At 48.2% G+C, this 26,991-nt stretch overlaps 1 protein-coding gene across 7 annotated transcripts in view; it reads left to right on the top strand.

Moving 5' to 3' along the window:
- The window catches only part of EHMT1 (euchromatic histone lysine methyltransferase 1), a 163,030-nt gene that overhangs the window by 107,672 nt on the left and 28,367 nt on the right, over positions 1–26,991 (top strand). For 6 of the 7 annotated variants that reach the window (XM_054007471.1, XM_054007465.1, XM_054007468.1 and 3 more), the window contains 17 exons: positions 2–190; positions 1,010–1,090; positions 2,826–2,946; positions 5,315–5,446; positions 7,448–7,593; positions 10,628–10,771; positions 12,286–12,512; positions 13,352–13,516; positions 14,435–14,517; positions 16,042–16,148; positions 17,882–18,004; positions 19,158–19,313; positions 21,057–21,158; positions 22,127–22,231; positions 24,493–24,647; positions 25,704–25,871; positions 26,269–26,413. In XM_054007471.1, coding sequence (XP_053863446.1) covers positions 2–190; positions 1,010–1,090; positions 2,826–2,946; positions 5,315–5,446; positions 7,448–7,593; positions 10,628–10,771; positions 12,286–12,512; positions 13,352–13,516; positions 14,435–14,517; positions 16,042–16,148; positions 17,882–18,004; positions 19,158–19,313; positions 21,057–21,158; positions 22,127–22,231; positions 24,493–24,647; positions 25,704–25,871; positions 26,269–26,413 — 2,349 coding nt within the window. The remainder of the gene's footprint in view (position 1; positions 191–1,009; positions 1,091–2,825; positions 2,947–5,314; positions 5,447–7,447; positions 7,594–10,627; positions 10,772–12,285; positions 12,513–13,351; positions 13,517–14,434; positions 14,518–16,041; positions 16,149–17,881; positions 18,005–19,157; positions 19,314–21,056; positions 21,159–22,126; positions 22,232–24,492; positions 24,648–25,703; positions 25,872–26,268; positions 26,414–26,991) is intronic. The other variant, XM_054007470.1, reaches the window with a different exon arrangement.

Below are 26,991 nucleotides of genomic sequence, written 5' to 3'. Positions count from 1 at the left end.
GGGTGAAAAGGACCTAATTGACATCAGCCCTCACATGAATGGGGAGAGCATAGAGGTGGACTCCGAAGAGGAAGACTCTGACGACCTGGAAGAGGAAGACGAACATGGAGCTGAACAGTCTGCTGCATTTCCCGCAGAGGACAACAGGACCTCGAAGGAGGTCTCATCTGATGCTGACAATTCCAGAAAGGTATTTGGATGCCTTTCGAGTGACTGTGAAAGAGCTGAAAGGGGATTTTTGTACATGGGGACAGGACAGAGATAGAGAGGAACCAAAGTTCACAGTATGAAGTGAGGGCGTTTCTAGGACTTAGCACTTGAGATGGCAGAGAACAGGGCTATGGAACCAAAGGCTCCTGGTGACCTGCTACTTCTCCTCCTTGCCTGCTGTAGGAATTTTGAAATTGGGGTATTGCCATACAGGATTGTTTAGTCTCATAGCCTGTCTCGGGACAGTGATCAGAACCAGAGGCTTAAGGGATAGAAGCAGAAACCCCATAGTAGACAGTCATAAAATGAACTTACCAAAGAGCAAGTTTCTTCCTAATCCTCTTCAGTGATTAGGCTGTTTTATATCCTGAAGCAAGAGGGTTTATATTTGAAGCAGTAAAAACCAGATGCACCAAACATCGCCATATCTGTTCATATCACCGCTCCTGAGTGGCTGGATCTTTATATATTAGTAGGAGCCAAACAGATGGCGAAGACATGAAGCTTGCCCTGCTTCTGGGAAGCCACAAAGGTTATGATTCTCATGCCGAGTAGCAAAGCTTTTCCTTGTGCTGGAATTGGAGCTCCCAATCCTGCCCCAGTACACGTGCCCCTGCTGGGAGTTAACAGACGAGGGGTTCTTGCTTTGGGAAGTGAGTTCTGTTAGTTCACGTTCTGGCTAGAGCATGGATGGTGCTTGGTGGCAGAAGCCCTGTGGTTGTATGTTGAGAAAGGTGCTTTGGTTTGAAATAGCTGACATGGCCGACTCTTTCTCTTCTTGGGGGGATGCTGACTACAGATGGAAGATGGTGAATCTGAGGAGGAACAAGAGTCTGGAGAATCTGGTGAGGAGGAGGAAGATGGAGATGAATCTGACTTGGTAAGCCAAGCTGCAAGATGTTTCTTTTCAATCTTTGCCCTGTACGCTCTGCCTGAGAGACAGAGAAGCACCATGGTTCCCTGACTGTGTGACGGAATCACTGTCTGAAACCCAATGGAACTACCCACACGGGTGCCATATTTTCCATAATGTCCATGATTTGCAATAGAACCAGTTGCCTTCTGATGCTCACTAATGATCTTTTGTTTGTTCGCTGTTTTCAGCAAGGTGCTGACTAGTTTCTTCTTACGTTTAATGTTAATGGAAATATTTGATGGTTCCTCTTAAGTTCTTCCTTAGATACAGACCCGGCAGTTGTAATGAGTCTATAACCATTTTTTTATAAGCTGAAATTGAACCCTCCTTTTCAGAACACTGTCGAGTTTATTCATTAATCCACGGCCCCGGCCCTCCCTGGGCCCTGTGAACCATGAAACACCACAGAGAAGAGAGATTTAGGCTTATAAACAACGCACAGAGTCACCTGCCTCAAGCAAAATGGGGAGATAAATGCACTTTTTTACAGCCTCAAAATGTTTGCACTTTTTGGGTGCCCACTGTGAGATGTCCACGGGAACTTGGTTTTCATACAGTGCTGACCTGCCTCCAACCCCTCTGAAAATCAGGCCCCCTTTTAAGGCATCCCGAATCACTAGTCGCTTATGAAAATCTGTAGCCTCAGTCGTTTCTTTCAATTATTTGCATAATCAGTTTATCTGGCTGAGCGGAAGGTTGGAGGTGCAACAAATTGCAACAAGTACCGTTTCTGTTAAGTTGGGGAGGGAAGGGAAGGTCAGATCCTGGTCAGTAGTAATGCACCCTGGCATTGGTTTGTTTCTGGCTTCCAGAATAACTTTTCCTGGGCAGTTCCTTGATGCGTCTCATTATCCCTTCTGGGACAATTCACGGTGTTGGATTTTGATCTGTAAAGCCCTTTGTGGTTTGGATCCTGGCTGTCTGAGTGACCACGGCTCTCCCAATGAGCCATTAGGGAAGAATGAGCAGCAGAAGCATTTGACTAAGAGTCCCTATAGTTAAACACCTGGAGCACAGTGTAGTCAGCAGTACACTTGGCTCTGTACCTTACTCCTCTCATTGGTCAATATGAGTCTGAACCTGTCCTGGGGAGCAAGAGCTATTTTCTGAGTGGCTCCGGTGCGAGGGTGGAGAGTGGTATAGTGTATTTTGAGGAGGAAGACAATGTAGAACTGAAACCTCTTCCTTGATTGAAGTGGGAGTTGGGTTGGGCTGTTAATGGGATGTGAATTTAAATTTGAACATGGACTTAGAGGCTTAGATTTTCAAGGCTGCCTGAGAGATTTGGATGCTTTGACCGCCAAGTCTGGAGTATGTTGTATAAGCATATTACATACATTAAGCAGTAAATCAACCTGGATTTGTGGACATCACTGATGAGACTGGCCTCCAGAGTGCTGGATGCTCTCTCTCTGTAGTGAGTGTGATTGGGCTGTGTGTATACCCAGTACCTTGTCCTAGAAAAGCATGTTGAAAGTGAAGCATGCACTGTTTTAATGATGGAAAACGTGCCCGTGCGTGTGTCTAGTAAGCTCTGGAGACTTCTTAGCACCACTTTGATTTCCAACTCTGATTCTCAGTTACACTAACCTCCCTGACATCACTCTGGTGGTGTAAGTGGCCTTAACGTGGGTGGAAATGAGTATTGGCCACCAGTCCGGGTGTGCTTTGTGTGCAAATGGCCTTTCTGGTTATTCAGAGCTCCGAGTCCAGCATCAAGAAGAAACTGCTGAAGAGGAAAGGAAAGACGGACAGCCCGTGGCTGAAACCCACCCGGAAGAGGAGGAGGAGGAATAAAAAGAAACAAGCCAGTGTGTTAGGTAATCACTTGCATTTGTCTGCTAACTATACAGAAACCGGCCTTCCAGGTGAAGATAAAAGAATGGTGGCCTCTACTCCCAGTTGATTTGTTGCCTTGCCTTTGTAGATGTTAAGGATAAGTGGGAGGAGGGAAGGGCTTGAGTGGAAAATGATTACAGGGTAAGAGGTTACCTTCAAATGCATCTCAGGATTTGCATAGGAACTTACACCAGCATCCCTGTCTTCACCAGCTTTGAAGAAGACGCTTAGGGCCAGTTTACACTTGAACTTCAGCTACGTTAGGGCCCCAGGTACAAAAGAGCTATCCCCATGCATTTTACAGTGCTGTTTGGTTTTACACCACCAGCCGCACATTGACTTTGCCCCCAAACCACCCACAAAACCTCAACTGTTTTGAGATTTTGAAAAGGTTCAGGGGCACAGTGGAGCAATATAGAACCCTGGTGTAACCAGGGTCGTCGACACAGCTACTGTTGCAGATAGACATTATTATTTAGTATTTGTATTTTTGTAGCGCCTAGGTGCCCCAGTCATAGGCCAGAACCCCAGCATGCTAGGCGCTGTACAAACACAGAACAAAACAGTCTCTGCCCCCGTGAATTTCCCGCATGTGAATCCTCTATACTTCAGAACACGGATGCCCAGCAGCCAGTGATTGTGTGTGAAGCACTTATGGGCACTTCTCCCTTCACAAAGGAATCAGTAGGTTTTTCAGGTAACATGGCAGATTTGGGAATAACCCCCAATCTTTGTTCTTCCTCCAAGACAGCAGAAGAGCCAACAAGCAGAAAGGCTGCATCGGTTTGGGTAGAAGGCAGTGGGGGCAGATTGGCTGCTGCTCCTTAGGTGAACATTTCCCAGTTAGTCATGGGATTGTTCTCTTGCCTGCCTCGTCCAACCAGAGGAAAGAGTACCATAATCAGAGCCCGTGGCAGAGACGGAGCCAATCGGGTGGCATTTCTGTAATAAGAATTAAGATCCAAGCAAATCTCACAAACTCATCCAAGTATGCTCAGAAGGGACACAGGAAAACCACCATGTAGGCTGGGGCATGAGGCTTGATGGCTCTTGGGCAGTTGCCTATGCCTGGTTTTGGGTATTCCCATTATATGGAAGCAATGCAAAGTGTGTGATGGTTGGCCTCTTGGCACCTCCACAATGAGGGCAAAGTTCAGAGTGTCGAATGTATTTGACCCAAAATGTGCAACATACTGTACAGCATACACTGCCCTTTCGTGCGCTGCTGCAAAGAGAGATTGAAGGGCGGGTGGGTCTGATCAGTTCTTTGGCCGTAGGGTGAAAGAGGTTGAGTCTCCAGGAGTACAGCGGTGAAACCTTTCAGTCAGCTCCGTTATTAAAGGTTCACACTTCTCCTTCACCATCAAATGGTTTATCCAATGGGTGAAGCGGTCTTTCTGCGTGCAAACTTTCTGCAGACAAACTGACTTTTACCAACTTCTATCATAACGGGCTGAGTGAACGCATTTCAGTCCCTGGGTTGGTTCATAGGGTGACAGCGATCACATCAGTCGTGCCCGGTGTTTCTTTTCCCTGATTGGATGATGGAAACTTTATTAATAGGAAGTGGGGGTGCCAATCACTTCTGGGCAAATAGCTAATACTAAAATGCAGGCCTGGGTCCCGTTGCTGACCTGCAAATACAGGTGTTGGCGTGAAAACCAGATGTTCCCCAGTCATCCAGGGGAACAAAAGCCGGTTGGCACCAATGAGACTAAGTGGTAGGAGCAAGCAAGAAACAAGTGTGAAGATGGGTGAATCTAAAGGGACTTGAAATGCCTGAAAAGATTCCCAAATATCCCTTTCCCCCTCCCAAAATCTCGATTCAGCGGCAGCATTGCTTATTTAATGGTAGGACTGGGCACTTTCGCTCCCCCTCCCATTAATCTGAATGTCAGCTGTCCCATTCCCTTCCAGTGTTTTTATGTGTACGTTATTGGTTCGTTTGCACTGCCTGGCTGGGGCAGTGGCCTAGAGAGATTGTGGGGTAAGTCAGGGGGAGCCAGGCTTCCATCCCTTTCTCTTGCCGTTTAAGCTTCGGCTGCTGATACAGTGCAGCAGCAGACAGATGTGTGTTTGGAAGGCAGGACTTCTTTCTCTCGTTTTCTTCTTTTATCGTTACCTAAGTGGAAGTGAAATATCTACCCGCTCATACAGAGAAGGAAATAAGAGATAAGAGATCAGTTGTAACATACGTGCCCAGATGTTACGTTTTCATTATTCTGTGTGCATCTGTATTTATAGACTCTTAGGAGCATTGCCTGCATACTGCTTTCTTGTGATGAATGTGGCCTTTATACATACACACTCTTTTTTTTGCTATATAAATATATGTATATTTTAATTTAGGTACTGAAGCGTATAAACCACCTTTGGGAGGCAGAGAGGGAGCTGGGCAGGAGAATAGTATGGAATACATGGAAGTGTCTCTTGATTCTTTGGATCTCCGAGTAAAGGGAATTCTATCTTCACAATCAGAAGGTGAGTGTCAGCTTTCTAAATATGGCCATGTACCATTTTGGTTCTTTGTTTCCTTGGTCTTATCCTCTGTATTAAGATGATGCCCCCTGGTGGCTACTGATAGGAGAATTTGAAGAGATGCATCATTAAAAAGGCAGCTAGCTAATCTCACTGAGCTCAGGGACATAGGTGGCACCGTTACTGTCTGGGCCAAGTGGTGTGCAGAACGGGGTTCAAGGGAGGGAACCCCGCTTAAATTAGGTTACTGGGTTTTGTTGGTGGATTTTAAGATTGCAAACACTTCTCAGGGAGGATGCACGCCTTCATAGTTTTGGCTGACTTTTTCTCCCACGATTTTTGTCTGCCCAGTTTTGCAGCTCCCTCCTCCCTTTAAAAAAACCCTTATTTACCCAAAAAGTACCACGCTGCAGCCGTGCAGTATTCTACAGTCCTAGCCCCCAACACTGCAGTGTGACTATTGCAAAGTGGGGTGCGTTGGATCATGACTGTAAGTACGTTCTGAGATGGGCAGGTCGACTCCCTGAGGATGGAATGCTTCTCCTACGCAGGAGGGCAGTGCCCGGGGAGCCGATTACAGGGCTGTCTGCCTGTTGGCTCCAGAGAGGCCTCTTCTAATGAGAAGGCTGCTGTTCCCAGTGCTGAATTTGTCTTGAGTCCAGCGCTTCATCATCAAACTGACTCTCCCCCACACTGTGCCGCCTTTGGAAGTCTGCCGTATTCTTTCGATCATGGGACTTCACAGAGCTGGTGGGCGTGTCCACCATGCACGGAAAGTCAATTTCTCTTCCTCCCCCAAACCCCCGTGAGCTGGTGGTGGGGGTTTTGACTGGATCCGCTGAATGTCAGAAGGGCTGTTGAAATGGCAGCTTGGACGGAGAAATAAACTGCTCCTCACCTTGTGATCCTGGCAAAGGCTCCGTTTTCTTAAGGCTTTATATGGCTTTTACACAAAAATGTACAGGGGCCTTCACCACACTGTCATGACCCATCCTTAGCTGTCTCGTTCAGCTAGTTGGCTGCAGTAGAGACAGACTTTATCCGTGGACTGTAGTGGTTCTTGGAAGCCTAATACTTACAGCTTGGGGATGTTCCTTACGAGATGAAAACAGATCATTTTTTAACCCTTAAAATAGTGTCCTCAGAGAAGAAAAAGAATGTTGATTTCATAGTGTCACCAGAGGGGAATCTCTACCGTGACCTGAGTGATTAGTATTGGTGTTTCAACCTTTGCCCAGAATAAAATAACTCCCCTTTTGAAGCTTTTTTATTTTTTAAATTCAAAAGAAGCATGATTACTTCACTTGAAGACCTAATAGCTTCCCAGGCTTGGCTCTGAAGAACAAGACAGTTTTGAATCAGCCAAGGGGACATGTATAGGAAGTTTAAAAAAAAAATTGTGTTTCTGTAACTCAAAAATGTGTAAGGAACACTGTTCAGATCAGGATTCAAATATTCCGTCCCTGGCTCAGACTAAATGTGCCAAGGAATATTTTTCAACCATGTCAGAAGCCTTTGCAAACAGAAGCCAGTGATGAAATACTTTCCTGACATTCTGCCATGCTGCTATAATGTAGCTTCAGACTTTGAACTGCAGTTGGTCAAGTTATCTGATATTTAGAGTATTGGGAGTCAGGACTCCTGCGTTCTCTGTCACAGGTGCACTGTGTGACTTTGGGCCAGTCACTCTTTCTGGGGTGGGGTTTTCAGTTGTCATCAGTGTCTGCTTCCATTGAAATCAGTGGTAAAATTCCCAGGGGGAGCAGAGTTAGACCAACACTGGACACTTCTGAAAACTCCACACTAAGTACCTTGGTTTCCCCCATCTGTAGGATAGGAATAAGAACAATTGCGTACCTTAGGCTTGTAAAGTGCTTTGAGAACCTTGTATGGAGAGGGCTCTAGAAGGGTAAAGCTAACATTGACCAACTGTCCCCTTTTCTTCCCTGTGAGTGTTCTCAGGAGGTAATTACAGAGCTGACTGACTTGACTTTCGCACTGTAGGTCTCTCTAATGGCCCTGAAGCAATGGAAATGGATGGTCTTCAGGAAGTGCCTCTCTGTAGCTGTCGAATGGAAACCCCCAGAAGCCGAGAGATTACCACGTTAGCCAACAACCAGTGCATGGCAACGGAGAGCGTGGACAATGAGGTAGGAGCCCCTCCTTCAGCTTCTCTCGGCTTCCTCCCATGGAAGGGTTAGTCCCATCTGCTTCACACGCTGAGGACTCTGCCTGCTCTTTGGGGAGGGCCATTGGATGTGCTGAGTTGGTTTGACTTTGACGGCAGGAGTCTGAAGAGGTCTGTGCTGAGAACATAAGTGCACTCCGTTTACAGGCTCGTTTCCCAGCCTGGGGCAGGTCCCCAGACTAGTCCATGCAGAGGGCGGTTTGGGAGCAAATAGGACCAAGAACTCTCCCCGCTGCCCATGTATTGCAGCAGGTAGAGTGGCTGTCAGCTGCTTGAAAGCCGCCTGCTGTTCCTCCTGCTTCAGCCCTGTGACTAGGCTCTCGGGGGATATTGCTCAGCTTCAGGAGCACGTGTTGCAGCTGCACAGAAGCGCCAGTAGACTCTTCCCCCGATGGCGTGTGCAGCTCTGGTGAGAGGGGCATAGGGAGGAGAGAGAGCCAGGGAAGCCCCCCACACACACACACACACAAGGAAAGGAGCAAAAAGTTAAAGAGGGGAGGATACAAAATGAGAAGGAAAAAGAGAAAGGGAGGCAGAAGAGGGGAGAGAGGGGACAAAGGAGACTTAGCAGCTGAATGGGGTGTAGTGCAGGGAGCATCTACCAGGCCATGCAGAGGCGCTACAACACGGTAAGATTGGGACCCGCCGCTTTGTCTGAACAGCGACACCGAGCCCTTTTCTTGGGCTGGGAACACGAGCTCCAGCTCTCCATACACATCAGCCACCCACTGCCACTGTGACACCAAGCCAGCCCAGCGGTAGGGGTTGGCACTCTTGGAGAGCGAACGGAGCAGGGGCAGCAGGTGGTTCTGGGCTGCTTGTCTCAGGCTGTCCGGCTGGGCTGGCTTGTTAAAATAAAGGCTCTCCAAACCAAGTGGAATAAAATACATTCGCATGCATCAGACTGAGAACATTCAAACTGAGGAAACATGGGAGGCCGTTTCTCTTGATTACCCAGGCGCCAATACAGACCTTTCCTAGCGCTTGGAAAGCGTTTCTGGAGCAGTTGCCTGCCCACTAACTCCCACCTATACTTCCCCTCCCCTACATTACTCCTCTGCTACAAGGCTTTCTAGATCCCAGAAGCCCTGTGCTGCCTTCAGGTTCTGCTGGCTGAAAAGTGCTACGCTTGTGACTTTCAATTAACCACAGCGGAGCTCGCCTGGTTCCAGTGGCTGCCAGCAGCTCTGAAGTAAGCCCCTGATTCGTCCTCTCTGGGGAGCTTGAGAGGCACCACTTCAAGCAAGAAAACAAACTGTTAAACTTCCTTTTTAATGGGATACGCTTGCCTTCCCCGCAGAACACAGCATCACTTGCACGGGGCAGGGAATCAGAATTGTTCAACTTCTTTTTCTGGGTTCTGGAAAGAATTGGGAGGGGGAGATAATTAGCCTTTCGCAGGCCACCTGTATTCCAGTCACCTACGCACACAAGTACCCCAGGGCAAAGGAATCCCCAATGCGAGACAAGAGCTAGTCATTGAAGGGAAAACATCCCTAGAGCCTTGGGGAGGAAGAGACCTGGAGTCTCATTCTCAGGGGTCTTTAGACAAGGAAGAGAGGATCTGGCAAGAAGCTATACAGTTCTCTGAGAGATCCCTTTCCCAGACAAATTGGGGGTGAGCAGGCTGAGGGAATAATGGCCACCCTTTATATTAAGGTTCTATGTTATAAAGCATTAATAAGTGGCTAATAGATGTTTTAAGCATGTTATATGACTAGTACATAGCTGGATGTTGTAAGCACAACATTGGAAGGGGTTATCAAAGGTTATAAGCCACCTGTTGGCCTCTGTAACAATTGATTGTCAGTTTGATAAAAGAGCTATTAATCATTTATGTACTCTTTAAAAACTACCTGGAAATGAAACCTTAATAGAAAGTGTGACCAAGGTAACAGCAGGACTATTTAATACAGACAGGCCAACCTGCTGTATGTCTGATCAAATTTGCTTAGTCTTTAGGTAAAACAAGGGAATTCGTTCGCTAATTTTCAGCTCACTCTGAGTGAGAGGGTGCCACTTTTATTAGTGGCACTTCTGACCCAAGCAGCGGTGTTGACAGTCACGTCAGTGAGTTTTGATTTGGTAGGGATGTTTTTCACAATAGGTTGTCATGGTATTTAAGGGGTGGGGGGGGGAGTTTTTTTGCAGGCGGTGCTGGTGGGGTAGAATTTAAGGAGTTGGTGAAAGTTTTGGAAACTCAAACATAACCCCATGCTGCCTAGAGCTTGGCATCCAGGAAGTGAAAATGATGAGATGTATAAGTGCGAATGCAGCAGAGGGAAGCACTGGTTTCTCTGATCTAGTAAAGCAAGCAGCATAGGTGTTGATATAGGTGATCGTGAAAATACGTTAATAACCTAAGGTAGTGGGAGAGAACATAAGGATCCTTTGAATCAGACATTGATGGCAACTCTATCCCTAGAAGGCCAGATTTATTTTTTTTAAAGGTTTCAGCACACAGTGCTCACGCAGTGTGTTGAGCTTTTGTGAAAATCTGGCCCTTAACATACCTGAGCGTGTTCCAGCACGGGACCTCAACAAGCGCAAGCCATAATTTAATTGCCCAGTGATTCTCCCTCTGTCTCATGATGTGTTCACTTTCGAACAGTAACACGCTTTGGTGCATTAGGTCTTGTTCCCTCTGTCAATGACACCCTCCGTTTCTGGCAGAATGAGAGGGAGTGTTTGGTGACTCAAACCCAGGGGCTGCCCATTCTGCTGCTAGGGCTTGGCTCTTGCGTATTTCCAGTTATGAATTTCCTTATGAGGACTGAATGACTCTCTGGTCCATATGCATGTTAGTTAGTAAATGATGCATTTCTTCCTGTGAGAGCAGCTTTCCCTGCTCCCTATTGGACGGCTAATGCTGTCTGGCGTGCATCTGAATGGCTGTGAAGAGGCCAGGTTTCATCACGGCAATGTGCACAAGCCGAGAGGGTTGTCTGTGTTTTGGTCTCCAGTAATTGCATTTCCTTTCATTATTCCTGGTCCAGCTGGGCCGATGCACAAACAGCGTGGTGAAATATGAGCTGATGCGCCCGTCGAACAAGGTCCAGCTCTTGGTGCTGTGCGAGGACCACAGAGGGAGAATGGTGAAACACCAGTGCTGCCCTGGCTGCGGGTACTTCTGCACTGCAGTAAGTCTCTCATTTTAGCCTGGGGGGCCCCAGGGGTGCTGCGGGTGCCTAATGGAGAGGCCTGCCATGCTGCCTTTCAGTGATCACGCGTATCTTTTCTCCCTCTCACTGCTGGGAAATGCTGCTTCAAGTGCTGTGGCAAGGTACAGTGGCAGCTAGGTAACATACCCTGGGGTACCTTTAGCCTCCAGAGGAACTTCAAAGAATATTATTGACTGATCCAGCCTGACAGGTATACCATGTTGGAGGCCTTAAGAATTTCAGGGCCGTGGGTGTCTTCCCTTCCCCCCCCCCCCCCCCCCCCCGGCTCTTTCCCATAAGAACCATTCCCAGTTTACCTTTGTAGATTCCAAAGCCAGAAGGGACCATTGTGACCATCTAGTCCGACCACCTGTGTAATACAGGGCCAGAGAACTTCCCCAAAATAATTCCTAGAGCAGATCTCTTAGAACAGGGGTGGGCAAACTACGGCCCGCGGGCCACATCCCTTTTAATCTGGCCCTCGGCTCCCGCCGGGAGCGGGGTCGGGGGCTTGCCCCACTCCGTGCGGCTCCCAGGAAGCAGCCACCATGACCCTCCTCTGGCTCCTACATAATACTCAGAGGCACGGCCAGGCAGCTCCGCGCGCTGCCCCATCCACAGATGCCGCCCCCGCAGCTCCCATTGGCCCCAGCTCCCAGCTATCCCAGAGTGCATCAGTCTGTGCCATCACAATAATGGGCTTCAGGTAACACTGGTGCCACGGAATGATGGATTCTGGGATAACTTCAAGTCATCAGGAAGTGTTGGAGGATTTTGGAGAGAGGAGAAGAAAGTCATTAGCAGCCGGTTAAGTGGCGTTCTACAGTGCACTGTTATAGGGCTTTGAGTAAACAGAAAAGTCATCCTGATGTAGCTAAGTTGGTTTAGAAACTGAAGTTGCTACATCGGTGTAACTCCTTGCATGGGTTCTCTGAGATTGGTTTAGGAGTGTAGTTCTGTGTAGGTAAGGCCAGGCATTAACTCCATTGTCAGTGTAGCTTTACAGCACACCTGTAAGTGAAGGCCTGCACTAAAGGTCAATTGTCAGATTTTCTTAGTGTGCAGACCTGTCATCTTGACATGTGCCCCTTTTGCTTTTGGGAGCATTGTGTGCACAGAGAGAGCATCCACTGGGAAAGGGGAAGTGTGACTCCAATGTAGAAGCCATTACAACATGCCATATAGTAGAGCTTGTGTTTCTAGAAACACCAGCAAGAGTTTTGATGTTGGGAGATGTTAGAGCAGAGAGAGGGGAACCAAGACTCCTGGGTTCTGTTACCAGATCGGTTAGTGGCTTGGTTTGTAATCCTAGCCAATCAGTTGTTTCTCATTGCTGCTGTTCATCTGTAGAATGGTGATAATTCTGGCCTTCCTTCCCGGCATGTGCTGGTGATACTAAAGCGATACTAAAGGTGATAGTAAAGAGAAGAGTGAAGAACATTATTATTTATGACTGAACATGTGAACTACTTCTGTGTGTTCTTTCCCCCCAGGGCACTTTCATGGAGTGTCAGCCTGAAAGCAGCATTTCCCACCGTTTCCACAAGAACTGTGCCTCCCAGGTTAATGACACGAGCTACTGCCCGCACTGCGGGGAAGAGGCCTCGAAGGCGAAGGAGGTGACGATAGCAAAAGCAGACACGACCTCCACAGTGTTGCTGACCTACGAGCAGGAGAAGCCAGTGGCTCTGGAGGGAAGGGCAGACACCACTACAGGGAGGTGAGTTGCTGCTCAGTTGAAGCATCGGGTCCTCCATTGTGCCTTGATTTATGTCTGAAACCCACCACCACCACCACCACCACCACTTCATGGATCAAGTAGGTTCCTGGTTCTTGTCTTATGTGCCAAATACAGCAGCTGGAAGCTGAAGGCTGGACCAGGATGATGCACTAGACGTCCACCTCTGAAGACCTGGCCTCCCATGTCACAAGTTAAATGAGTTCTTGGTGTCAGTCCAGTCCCCAGAGACATTTGTCCACCTCATAAAACCACTATGTAATTCAGCACATCTTGCATTCTGCTCGAGAGAGGCCCAACATTAGCAGGGAGAGCTGCGTGAGGAGCCTAGGACTGGATTAGTAGTGGGTGTCTGCAGGTCAGGATTGGGGTTAGCAGATATCATCTCCGAGAGCAAGCTTACATAGCACTGGACCATAACACATGTGGCTCCAACCAACCAGCATGTGTGCATAGAGAAAATCCGAGTGAGACGCAAATCACCACCTGTTCTGGAAGTCTTCAGTATTGAGCAGCGCTTAAGAGAGATCCTAAATCTTGAGGTTTATCTGAACGTGTGCTAATGATCTTTGTCATTTGCTCTCTGCCCCATGCTGCAGTAGTAGCTGTGTCCCCAGATATGTTACATAGAGCACAACTACTCTAATGAGAGGGTAACGTTACTTCTGGTCCGAGGAGAATTCTGGCCAAGAGGCCACTTTTCAAAATTGTTTAAGGCATTTGCATTTAAAACTCGTTTTCTTTCCTTATTTGGCATAAGATGTATGTGCTCTTGTCTGGGTTTAATGCTTACGTTTGTGTCTCTTTCTCTCTCACTTCAGTGGCATTGGAACACAGTTGTCTGAGGAAGACAAGCCAGAGAGTTTGGCTACCGAGGGGTTTGATTTGGCTGGGTCTTCTGTTTTTGTGAAGCCTGCCACTGGCCTGCCTCAGGGACCAGTTAAAGAAACCTTGGAAAGCGCTTTGATTGCCCTGGATTCAGAAAAGTAAGAACTGGCCCCCGAGTCTCTCCAGTGCCACCCTGGTTCATTGGGCCCTGAGTCTCTCCAGTGCCACCCTGGTTCATTGGGCTGTAACAAACCAGGATTTAGTCTCTTTGGGCTTTGAGGCCCACTTGAACCCAGTGTGTTTCTATTCAGATCGGTCATTCTCCACTGAGGATTGTGGATTCTGAGCCCAGCTTCTGCTGCCTCCATCATGCTGATGGATTTGCTAGTGGGGATTAGTCTGCCTTTCCACAGACCGGACTATCAAGGTTGACCTACCAGGGATCCCCATTCAAACTCTTAGCACACCAACAAGAGTGAACCCCAAAGTCAGGAGCTCCCTCTGTCTGGCTCCTTTGAGCCTTCTCCCTTCAGACAGTTGCCTAAATAGAACCATCCTACTAGATATTCCGAGGAGCCCGGAGTCCTCCAAAAACAAGGTAATTAATGGCTGCTGTTAGCAGCCATGGAAGAGGTCTGTTGAGCAGCTGAACCCCATGGAACGGTCACACGAAAGGTATTGCTAAAGGAGTCGCGGGGAGAAAATGCTGCTTCCTGCCTCTAACGCCTCGCTCTGTGTGCGCAGCCGTGTGACCCTGGTCACACCCTGCTTGAGCGGGTGTGGTAAAAAGCCAAAGGGCTTGCAGTAGCTGCATTCTCTCACTTTCAGCGAGGGACATCCACTGGGTGAACCCAAAGACTCTGTCTAGTGGGCTCGGCAATAGGGCTGTCCATGGTATGTCTGAAGCGGCTTGGCAGAGGGTGGTAGTAAGGTGCCCTTCAAGGAGAGGAGATGCACGTGGTACTTCCTGATATTCCTTAGGAACATGGGATGAACCGATGGCAGTCAGGAGAAGACAGAACTCTTGGGATTTTTCTTTAAGAGTAAATAATAAGCCTGTTTCCTCCCTGCTACAGACCCAAGAAGTTACGGTTCCACCCGAAGCAGCTGTACTTCTCTGCCAGGCAAGGGGAACTTCAGAAGGTCCTGCTTATGTTGGGTAAGTGGATCCTTCCCAGAAAGTGCTAGTTTGGCAGTACTCCAGCTCCTGCAAGTCAATTGCCACAGTGCAGTTCCCTACTTTGCATTCCCCGTTGGCCCAGGTGGGAGGGTGTTGGAAGCTGAAATCAGTTTTGCCAATAACTTATCGTTGGCAGTTGTTTCTCCTCTCTCATATGTGGACCCATCTGAGTTTGCATCTGAATGTGGACACCGTTTTATACAGATGCCCATCCTTAACTGCCCTCAAACACCCTCCATGTAATTTTCCAAACTGTCGCAATTTGCCTAGCCTCATAACGAGTGGGGGGATGTTTACATGCGGTAAGGAGGGTGTTTTAAATTAATACTCTCAGTGAGTTTGCAGAGAATGAAAGATCCTCAGTGTGCAAAGCTTTATTATTAAGGTGCTTAATAAACTGCAGTTGGAGGATAATTTTGAGATTCTGAAGTTGCTTTTATCACTGATCACATGGGAATATTTGCTCTTTTTGTTTTGGTTGCAGGACACTGTTGAGTAGTTTTTTCTATTGATTGTGTTCGTTCCTCTCCAGTGTTTTGCAATACACTTTTGCAAATACTTTCAGTTTTTTTCTTTTAACAAACACCTTTGTCCTTTTGGCAAATATTGACTTCATTGTCTGAGTCCTCGGTAGTAGTGAAATTGGATTCACTGGTGTTTTGTGTAACTACGACTTCATCCTACATACCATATTGTCATGCCCAGCCATTATTGGCTGGCCATCATTATCATCTTTCAGTTTCTGCACAGCTGGACCAGATCTTCAGCTGGTGTTAATTGGAGTAGCTTTATTGACTTCAGTGGAGCCCAATGTTTACAGAGACAGAAGAGGAGTGCTAGTGATCCATCAAGGACTTGTTGGTGGTCCAGAGAGAGCAAGCTGGTCACATGCTGTTGGCTTCTCCCTGGCTGCAGTGGTTAAAGTACTATCCTAGAACTTGGGTTCAATTCTCTGCTCTGCCACAGACTTCTTATGTGACCTTAGGCAAGGCACTCAGTTTCCCATCTGTAAAGTGGGGATAATAGCACGGCCCTACCTCACAGAAGATAAATATGTTAGAGACCATGAAGCACTTTGAGATCTACTGATGAAAAGCACTATATCAGAGTTAGGTGATGGTGGTATTATTATTATTGTAAAAGACGCTACAGATGGAGAAGTAATAGGGAAATTATTTAATCCATGTCAACAACTGCTGTTGTCGCCATCAGGATGTTAGAGAATTGTGAATGAGAGGGGAGGTGGCATGCAGGACAGGAAATGGGAAGAGAGGCAGCCATGAGACCGTCTCTTGTGTTAAAAGGTAGTTCCCATCGTATCGGAGAACTGCCTGGTCTACAAAACTAGTCACTCTGGGGTTTCATTGTTTTAGCACTTGGTGATAGCAAGGATGTAACAACAATTTAATTTAAGCTCCCAAGCGAGATTGGTGGCAGTTCACTGGTGGTGATTCTGCTGATCTCTGTAGCCCAGCTGGAGAAGAGTCTCTGTTTGTTTTTCAGTGGACGGGATTGATCCCAACTTCAAAATGGAGCACCAGAATAAGAGAACCCCTCTTCACGCTGCTGCAGAATCCGGGCACGTGGACATCTGCCACATGCTGATTCAGGTTCATCTCCATTTGTATTCTTCAAATCAAGAGGCTTCTCTCCATGCCCTGTCTTCCTACCCTCCATTGCTGAAAAACATTTGGGAATTAACCTACTGAGCCTTTACCTTCCATTATACCCCTTTAATCTCAGGATTTGCTGTCCGTCCGCGCTCCCCCCCCCCCCCCCCCCCCCCCGGCTCAGTGCTTCCATTGCAAATCAAAGGCACTGTAAATAATAGTGCATTCTTCTTTTGGTCTGTTGAGTGTGAATTGATGGGATTTGGACACTAATACGTTTGTATATAGGTAGACACGTGGTTAACGCCAAGAACCGGAGTACAAAAAAATGCTTTGCATTGGAACCCTCTTAAAGGAATGTTTTTAAAATAGTGGGCTTTTAAAACTTGTACGAAAGTAAAGCAAAATGAATAGGCCCATGTTTTCAAAGTGGCCGGTGATTTTGGGTGCCCAATTTGAGAGACTTCAAAGGGGCTTGATTTTCAGAAAGCGCTTAGCCGCCTGTGCTCTGAAAATGAAGCTCCTGAAGGTGTCTCAAGTTGAGCACCCAAAAATAGAGGCATGCAAAATCAGTGGTCACTTTTTAAAATGTGCACCTTAATCCTGCTCCTTTTATCCAGGTGAGTTGTCCTGTTTGAAGTCAGTGGAACTACTTGCATGGGTAAGGCCTTGCAATGAATCACAGGAATAAAATCTGGTAGAAGAATAACTCTGTTAAAGGGATGAGCATGTCAGGAGGATGGAGCATGGGGACAAGTCCATCATCTCATGCATTTCCTACTGCAAGGCTGTTGCGACAACACAATACTGAGGCAGTAACATCCCCTGCTCCCCTAACCTGAAACACGCCTTCCACAGTGGGAATGGGGTGTTTTAGAGCTTTAAAAGCATAAAAACAAAGGGCTCTACTGATGGATAGCTGGAAGCAGTGGGCCCCCTTTTACGTGCAAAGATGAATCTGGGTCGGCCTGTTACTGCTGTAGATCGGCCTTCTCTTAACCACAGAATCCAAGGATTGTGCCTGCCTCTGAATTGTAGAATTTGGGTTGGTTGGTTTGTTTTTTGCTTGTTTTGAAGCAGCTTGTGTGTTATTGGGCAAAGCATAGGGAATAAACAGGCCAAATGCTTTGCACAGTACCCTTCTGACAACAAATAACGGTAGGATTTTCCCAAGCAGCTCCACATTGGCCTAACTCGGCTCTCATGGAAGGCAATGGAAATTTTACTGTTGACTTCAGTGGGAGCGGTCCTCCCAGTGCTGAGCGCTTTGAAAAACCCTATCCTCACTATGTGAACAGGTCGTTCCAGAGCAGCCTGTGATGGATAGGGAGGGGATCGCTCTTTGTTTCCTCGTCCCCATGGAGTTGATGGGCTCTTGGAAATAGAGAACTTCTCTTTGGATTTAGAGGACATCGAGATTTTTGAGGTATTGTATAGATGATCAGAGACCAGCTGTGAATTCTACAGTGGCACAGAATGAGTTAATAACCGTGACCATCTAAGTCCAGATGTGCGTTCCTTTGTGCTCCCACTTTCTGAATACGGAAGAGAGCAAATAATGTGATTCTCGGAAAGAGATCAGCTTTGACTCCCCCTCTTCCCCATCACTTTTCTTTGTGGGTGAATCATTCTCTCAATAGACAACATGCTGGCAAATCTGTATTCCCATACCCTGCCGTTGATAAACAGGAGCTATTATAATGGCTGTTGTGTTTACCTTGGCCATTTAACAGGCTGGTGCTAACATAGACACCTGCTCGGAGGACCAGAGGACCCCGCTGATGGAGGCAGCAGAGAATAACCATCTGGATGCTGTGAAGTACCTTATCAAGGCTGGAGCATTGGTAGATCCCAAGGTAGCCGTTGATTCCTCGTTTACTTCTTGAGTGGCCGGTCAGGCTTTCCTTCCCTTTCTTGAAGGGTTTGAGTCTGGATGCAAGTTCCCAGCTCGAGGGGAAGGGGGCCTCTATCATTTGGGTCGGGCTGGCTGGTGGTAATCATTTTTTTAAAATTATTTAACACCTAGATTGCAAGCTCTTTGGGGCAAGGACTGTCTCTTACTACCTAAGTGTACGATGGGGATCTGCTCCATGTTTGGGGCTTCTGGATGCATAAAATAATGAATAACAATTAATAGTTGGTTCTGAATTCCATGGGCACAAAGAGAGTTCTGATTTTTAACCTCTGGTTTTGTGCTCCATTAACTCAGCACTAGGCTTTTGGGGGCAGTTTTTTAAACAGGCCTCTAATTAGGTGCCTACAAATCAACTGAAGGTGAAAGAGAGAGGATTTAGCTGTCCAAGTACCTAATTGTGTAGCAGTTTGCAAGTGCAGTGGCAAAATCAGAAGCTGTCTTTAAAATACAGCCCTTTAATTTAAACAAATACAATAAAAGTGTGGCTGGCCAGCTGCCCGTAACATGCTCTGTTTGCTTCAGCCCTCTTGTAAAATACATGGACGGATTATTAGTGTTGTAAATCAGATGCCATTTGGAGCCCTCCTCGCCACAAACTTCATATAGGTTACCACCTGCTCACTTCAGCTCGCTGCCTGTGCTATCACTAAGGAATGGAGCAGTATGGTGATGATGCTTTGCCCACTGAGGAGCTGGCCTATGTCTGTGGGATTACCCTGCTTGCAGGCTACAAGAGGCCAAATGCAGTCTGTCATCGGGCCTTTGACAATTCCCCTGGAGACCTTCTCCAATGTGTGGGGGCGTGTGCAGGTTCAAACTAGCTGGTGCCGGGGGCATCCCCAAGCAGTTGCCAAACGCCGGTCGTGTGATTTAATAATGGCACAGTGCAAAGAGATTTTTTTTTTTTTAATAAAGGTAAAGGGAAAAAAAACCCTTATCCTAACCAGCAAAAGTAAATTAGAACTGTTACAACCCTGGGATCGTTATTGAAATTCAATAATTCCTGAAGTTTATTGCGTTAATTAGTTTCCTGTACAATATTAGTCATGTTTGAAAATAGCAGCCTTGCTACATCAACTGGGGTTCTTTTGCAGAGAGACAGAAATGCTAGCTGCTGCTTCTCTGCCCTCCCCTCGCTGAGAGAGAGGGATTGTCAAGCAAGAAAGGGGCAACTAATGACCAAGGGCATTCCTGGGTCCCCCTGCGAACTGCTGCTGTTCCTGTCAGAGGGACATCCTGGTCCCATTGAAGTCAGTGGGAGTTTAATATTAACTGTGCCTGCTCTCACACAGGTGTATTGAGAGACTACAGTTACCTCTTGTTAATCTTAGCAGAAAGGTGCTGGTGTTAGCCAGTGTCATACATAGCTACAAGCCTTTTGTGCTTATGCTAACTATGAACCAGATTCCCAGCATGCTTTTCACTTATGTCAAGGTTGCAGTGAACTTTGTGCAACCACTGTTCTTTGTATGTGCGGAACCTGTCAGGAGTAAGATACACCATTGATTATTAACACCGTGCTCATGGACACTTGTGTATAGGGACTTTTGGGACACTTTAGAGAGAGTAAAAATGTCCTCTTTGCTCTGAGGCGCTTCACAGTGTAAACTGTCTAAAACCTCACCTCCCCCATAAGAACGGCCATGCTGGGTCAAACCAAGGGTCCATCTAGCCCAGTATCCTGTCTTCCGACAGTGGCCAGTGCCAGGTGCCCCAGAGGGAATGAACAGAACAGGTAATCATCGAGTGATCCATCCCCTGTCGCTCATTCTCAGCTTCTTGCAAACAGAGGCTAGGGACACCATCCCTGCCCATCCTGGCTAATAGCCATTGGCGGACCTATCCTCCATGAATTTATCTAGCTCTTTTTTTTTTTAACCCTCTTATAGTCTTGGCCTTCACAACATCCCCATCCAATTAAATTGCCCCCCCTCCAGGCATTGTCTGTGAGGCACCTGTGCTCTCTGTATTGGACTCCTATTTGGGAGGGTGTCCTTACTCTTGTGGGCCAAAGAGGTGCTCCTATGTTGAAGTGCGTTGCTTTTTGTGGGTTTAATGTGAAGGGATGATGTGGTTCAAATTGGGGGAGGGGTGGTTGCTTTTGATTTTTCATTTATTTTCAGCCCCTCGGGGCTTGCTCTGGATTGAGTTTGTGTGAGGTAAAATTTTGGGTTCTCCAGAGCACAGCTGGTTTCTGATTTTATGCTGTGGGTCTCTCCCCTCCCACCATCACTCACACCCCAGCCCTCCAACCTTTCCATCCTGTAGAAGACCCTCGTACTCGAAGACCCCAAAGGGGGTTTTGCTTTCAAAACTTGGTCTGAGTTTCTCCTCAGCATTTCCAGACCCTCTTTCAGGCCTTGTCTCTATGGGGACCCCGTGTGGTTCCAGTGTAGAGGTGCCGGGGCAGCCCCCTGTGTGGACATACTGCACTGAAGTGACTTGTACTGAGTAGCTGCATTGGGCTAGCAACTGGGGATAAAAAAAACCCAGGTGTTGGCAAAGCCTTAAGTTTCTGGTTGAGATTGTCTCTCCCAGGGGGGCCCTGCTGACGTAAGGGCCCTTATGGGCAGAGTTGCAGCCTGTGCTGAAGCTCTGCCTATGTAAAGGAGAGAATTCTCCCCCACCCTTCCTGCCCCTCTGGCTCCAGCGGGGGAGCAATAGGGGGCAGCTCTAGGGAGAGGGAGGGGGAAGAAAACCACCATCAGCAGATGGAGCGAGGGAGCAGCAGACAGCCAGCGCTGCAATCTCTGCAAAGCTCTCAGGAGAGCCTTTTCATCCAAGGTCCTTCTCCTCCTCCCAGCCCCCACCTGTGCTTCCTAGTGCTGGCTTGTCAAGGCTCCGCTTAACACCCTACTGTCACCTGTGCTCCGACCACTAGCCTGTCTCTTTCTGACATACCCCAGTGCGGCTGTTGTAACACCAACAATGTCCGACGCCGGGGAGGGCGGGAGATGATTTTCCTTGAGTTGTTCTGTGGTTTTGTTGCTCAGGATGCTGAGGGCTCCACATGTCTGCACTTGGCTGCCAAGAAAGGGCATTACGACGTAGTTCAGTACCTTCTCTCCAACGGGCAGATGGACGTCAACTGCCAGGTAAGGCCCTTCTGCGCGGTGCCTGAGCAAGACCAGGCGCTTTCCACGGTTCAGGAACTGGGGTCTGTCCCTGGAGTCTCAGCGGCGCTCCGCATGGTTACTCAGACACTGCTGGGCCGGTCTGGAGAAACAAACGTGCTTAGCTAATGGGGTCGTGATCCATCAATAATCTGATCCTACCTTTCCAGCCTTCAAGGCCACCACAGAGAGACCCTCCTCCTCTGCCTCCCTTCCACACACGTCGGGCAGCCCAGCCCACTCACCAGCAGACAGCTGTGCTCTGTGCTGCTTCTGACTCTTTCGATTCCCTGCTTCCTCTAGGCCTCTGCTGATCCTGGGGCCTTTATCTCAAGGGTCTGTTCATAGAGCCTCCGTCTGCCCCTGCGGGCGCGTCTCACAACCCCACCTCCTAGCAATGGGACCAGAGAGGAAGCTGACTTGGGGCCCATTTGAGCTGTCCTGCAGAGGGTGGGGGGCAGCCGGCAGCTAAGCCATTTTCAATAGGACATCCAGCCATAAGGCGTGCAGCAACACTGCCTTCCCCATGCCTTCTTCCAGGCCTGTTCTGGGCTGCTCATTGGGCCTTATATATGTGACTGGCAGCTCCCCTGGTGCCTTGGCAGTCAACCCAATTCAGATGTACATTTGGGCTCTGATGCTACAATCTTATCTGCACAGACGGGCCCTTTCTCCCCCACCCCCAGAGACCCAGTTGCAGTCGGTGGTGCGGCGCCGGGATGCAGGAGTGGGGCGGATGGGGTTGAACCACACTGTGCTGTGCGTGAATGACAACAGGGTTTTCTCCACAACCATTTACAATCCCGTGGTGGCCTGAGACAAAGGGGGTCAGTAGCTTCCTTTTCGAGGAGCTGCCTGTCGCGGCTGCAGCCCACGGGGCCAATGGAAATCAAGGCAGGCGCTGCTTTGTCCATGCTGTGTGTGTCTCATGCACTCCCCTCCCCTCCCAGGACGACGGAGGCTGGACGCCCATGATCTGGGCCACCGAATACAAGCACGTTGAACTGGTGAAGCTATTGCTGTCCAAGGGGTCGGACATTAATATTCGAGACAACGTAAGACTTACTGGAGTTGGGGTTTTTAGTACATAAATGATGATCTTTATTGAAAAGTTCCCCAAACCAGTAGCGCCAAGCCCCTCGGAAAGGACAGTAGGGAGCAGTGGGTTTGATAGCCAGTCCAACACGGGAGGTGAGCGTTTGAGGCGCGAGCAGCCGCATTGCTTGCACTTTAGGTAGGTCCTTGCAGGACAGTCTGCTAGCCTTCAACTCCAAGTATTTCCCCCTACGGTATTTAAAAATCATGTCCATAGTGTCTCTCCTGTTCCACGTCGTAGTAAATCCTGTGCCCAGTCGTGTCCGCAGGGTGGGGCCCACACAGAATACCACACGTTACGTGCCCCAGAGAGCTTGCACTCTGGGGACTTGACTTGCAGAAGTGCTGAGTAGCTTCCGCTCCAAATAAAGTGAATGGGAGCTGCAGGGGCTAAGCGCCTCTGAGGATCAGGCCTTCGGAGCCCGATTCTGCAAACCCTTCCTCATGTGAGAAGTTGCAGATGGGACTGCTTGCCTGAGCGAAGGCCAGTCACCTGGAACCACGTTCTCTGATCGGAAAGATAAAACATGGGGCAGCGATTAGGGAGCATGTGCGGGGATGATTGGGGAGGAGGGAGAAGGCAGTGTCCAGTCCCCCATCTAGGAGATGGGTCAGACCTCCCACTGCTCCTTTTATTGATTGATTGCAACATCTTTCCCATTTGCCCACTCTGCCTCTGAAAAACTCCTGTGAGTCCAATGGATGTAAGAAGCTGGTTCCTATTGGTCTCCCCCAGTGCCTCTCTCTGTGTCTTCCCGATGCTGTCAGGGATAGATAGAGGTGCATATATCTCACTGCGCTCCGAATGGCTCAGACTGTTCACTAGTAGCTGTCTTCCCCGGCCCAAAAGCGCCTCCACTTTAGGAGCCTCCATTTCCTGGGGAGCTGAGTACTTTCCAGGCAGGTCCTGCCCTGACAAAGCATAAGAGTCAGAGGTGGGAGAGGGCTTTCCAGATCGTTGCAATTGACTCCATGGCTGTAATACTGGTTCTGAACAAAACGGTTTCATGGCTGATCCATCAGAAAAACCGCCAGCTACCAATCCCTTGGATCGCGCATTAGTCTCACAGTGCAAATCCAATCATTCCGTCCAGCAGTTCCCTCGCACATGTATGAGATCCCCGTTAATTTGTCCAGCGTTCCAGCATCTACTCATTGTAGGTCATTAAGGGCCAGCTCCTGCCATCGTTCCTCACACTGATTAGCACCTTACTCCTCAAGTAGCCCCATTGATTTTAATCAGCGTGAATTAGAATGGCAGGAGCTGTAAATTGGTCTGTTCTCTCTGTCACCTGATACGCAGTATGTGCAGTGGTATCCTTGCTGGATTAAATTAATCTTCAGAACTATCCTTGGGATTCGCTGCCATTTCTAGATGGTGGCATGCTGGGGAGCAGAAGCCCTGTCGAAAATATGCCGCCCCTGCTCCCAGGCATCTATTTGTAACTCAGATCTTCCCTTTAATAGAGAGATTAAGTTGCAGAGACTTAAGTATGCATTTTTTTGCCATCTGTGAGAGACCTCCGTTTATAATCATCATCATCGTTATGTGGTCACAATCAGCCTTTCTAGTGCTTGTCATGCTGAAGGATTCCAAGGTGTACTACAAATTACACAGTAATAGGATCATCACTTAAAACATCTATATCAGCAATATTAGTGTTCCCTTCTTTCTAGTGCTCTAGTGAGAGACTGGTACACGCAGTATTTAAGAGATGCCTGAAATCAGTTTGCTCTCCCTGTGCCTGGCGTCTTGCTTTTCAGACCTTTGTACCCTACAGCTTGTGCTCTGCTTGTTCCCACGGGGGTCGCTCTCTGTGATACTGGAGAGTTAGGAGATGGGCTAGTTTTGCTACATCTGGTTTGGATGGTTCAGCTCCTAGCCCTTCCCTGGGGCTCGTTTGCATCTGTCGTGTCTCCCTGTGGATCGATCCAGATCGTTCTGTGGCTTAGAGACAAATGACTCGTCTGTACAGATAAAGAGAGCAGGGCTGTAGTTTAGATGTAGCCTCACCATCTCCAGTGAGCGTGGAGGCGGCTGTGCTGAGAACTCCCTGCCTGCCTGTTGCAGGGTTGTGTTCCTCCGAGCTAGAGAGAAATCCGATAAAGGAGAAGGCCGGCCATGTGTTTAATGCCATAGCTACAGAGCTAAGGACAGTGGAGTCCCAAAGTGGTGGGATCTTAGTGCACTAAACAGCCTCTCCTGTGTTTTCCCCTCCAGGAGGAGAATATTTGTTTGCACTGGGCAGCTTTTTCTGGCTGTGTTGACATAGCGGAGATATTGCTGGCTGCTAAGTGCGATTTACATGCAGTAAATATTCATGGAGACTCGCCACTGCACATCGCAGCCAGAGAGAACCGCTATGAGTGTGTTGTGTAAGTACGGCGCCTGCCACCCCCGCTTTCCTTTGTTACTTTGTTCACTTCTCATTGGGACACTGGCTGGCAAGTTGAGGAGTGCTATGAAATGCCTTTACCTCTGACCACGAAACACAACAGGACGAAGAGCCTGATTTTGCATTGCTTTGCACCCAGGCCAAGTGGGGGTGAAATACACGGGGCTGATTCTCGTGAACCCCAGGACCCCTTTGCACCACTCTGGCAGTATAAAGGGGCCTTAAATGATGCAAATTAAAATTGCATCCACTGTCCGGCTCCTTTCCACTGCCAGAGTGGTGTAAAGGGGCCTTTTGAGTGAATGAGAACCGGGCCCCTCGTGTCCTGATTCAGTAGCACATGCACGGCTGTAACTGACTGCACGACGCACGAGGCAGTGGAGAAGCAGGCTGAGTTTTTGTAAGCATGCGAGTGGAGCTTGTGATGGCTCCTAGCAGCAGAGCCCATTTATAGGGATGTGGGATGCAGGGCCACTCCATTTGCAGAGCAGTCGAATGGAGGCCCTGAATGCTTTCCCTGTGTTACAATGCATGCAGCAATCCCAGTTAGTGACGAGAGCTCCGTTTAGAGGGTGAAATTCACCCCTGTACAAAGAACTAGCTCAAGGCCTATGCCCCTTGGTAAAGTTCCATTTATGTCCTCAAAATAGGGCTTCAATGGGACTTCAGTAGTGCCTAGGCCTAGTTTCATGTCCATTGGGAACTAGGCTGGTTACGAGCAAACTCCTTTTCATGCCTGATGTAAGGCAAGATTTGGACCCAGCTCTCTAGAATTGGCAGGCTGATGTGCCACTCTGTTGCTCTACCCAGCTTCCAAATTAACCCCCCCCTCCCCCCTTTAGAAAGTGGTGTTCAATGAACCAGCTTTATAAAAAGGGAATTGAGGTGGTTGCTTTCTAAAGTGGTGGAACCTGTTCTGAGTCGTCCTTCTCAAGAGAGAGTGGTCCTGCGAATTGGCTGCAGAATGCCATTTGACTCTTCCGCCTCTGACAGGTTCTTTCTGGGTGGGTTACCTATTGTTGTTGCTGTTTTGCAGCCTCTTTCTGTCCCGTGGCTCGGATGTCAGCTTGAAGAACAAGGAAGGTGAGACTCCACTCCAGTGCTCAAGTCTCAACTCTCAGGTCTGGGTGGCTCTGCAGATGAACAAGACAATCCGAGAATCGTCTTCTGACAAACCTGCCCAGATAGAGAAGACGGTGAGCAGGTGAGAGTCCAGCTAGCCTCTGTTGTGACTGCCAAGTGCAAGCTCTCTAGGTTGAGGGATGAGGCCCCGATTCTGGAAGGCACTTTGCTTTTAAGTTTGTGCCGAATCAGGGCTGGTGCAGCACGTGCTGAATCAGGGCTGGGATTTATGAATTTATCATCCATATGGAATGGTCCAACAGGAAGTAATAATTTATACATCTGGTTGGAAAAATGGATTCAGAATGAAACGGAGTTCCTTTCAACCTTAAATATTCAGAGCTCAAATTCTGCTCGGTATGCCACTCAAGCTGCACTTGTTGATTTTGTAATCACCTGATTGTTTTGGGGAGTGGAGGATGGTATCTTTGTTGCATAAAGCGATTGTTCTCTTCCCTACCTTTCCCCTGCTGTGACAGAGACATTGCCCGAGGTTACGAGCAGATCCCAATTCCATGCATCAATTCAGTGGACAGCGAGCCTTGCCCCACCAACTACAAATACGTTTCTCAGAACTGTGTGACCTCCCCAATGAACATCGATAGAAACATCACTCATTTGCAGGTTAGATGGGCCGGGTACATACGTGGGTGGGTGGGTGTCTCTCTCCTGTCCTGGTATGGAATATTGTTAGAGAGGTTGCTGTGTGCTGATGAGAGAGAACAGCTGGAGTGTGCACTGCAGAGATGTGTTTGTGTCTGTCTGTCTGTCTCTCTAGGTGGACGCAGTGATTGAGCAAACATGGTTGAGTTGCTTGATTGTGTGCTTGTATTCCAGTTACATACTTGCCTCCTCCACCTTGTTGGTATAGGTCTTTTCGCGACAGAAGAATGGAAATTCCTCCCACTGCTCCTTGGAACTGAGAAAACATTTTGTTCCATGGAAATTTGAAAGTCAAGCCTCAGAGGCGCTGTGATGGTGGAGGTGCGAGTTTTAAGATGAGAGGGAAAACCCACGATCCTTTCCATTTTCTCTGAATTGAAAACCCTGTGGCATTTTCAGTAAGAATTGGGGTAGTTAACCCCAGTGTCCTGGCAAAATTCCAGCTTAGGTATTTGGACTCTGCCTCCCTAAATTTCCCCCAGCTGTTTCTCTTGGATGTAGGATTCTTCATCCCTTCCTTTCTTAAACTGCTACTAACT

Source organism: Malaclemys terrapin, chromosome 17, assembly GCF_027887155.1.
Source record: "Malaclemys terrapin pileata isolate rMalTer1 chromosome 17, rMalTer1.hap1, whole genome shotgun sequence".
NCBI lineage: Eukaryota > Metazoa > Chordata > Testudines > Emydidae > Malaclemys > Malaclemys terrapin.
This window is presented reverse-complemented; position numbering and strand designations above follow the sequence as displayed.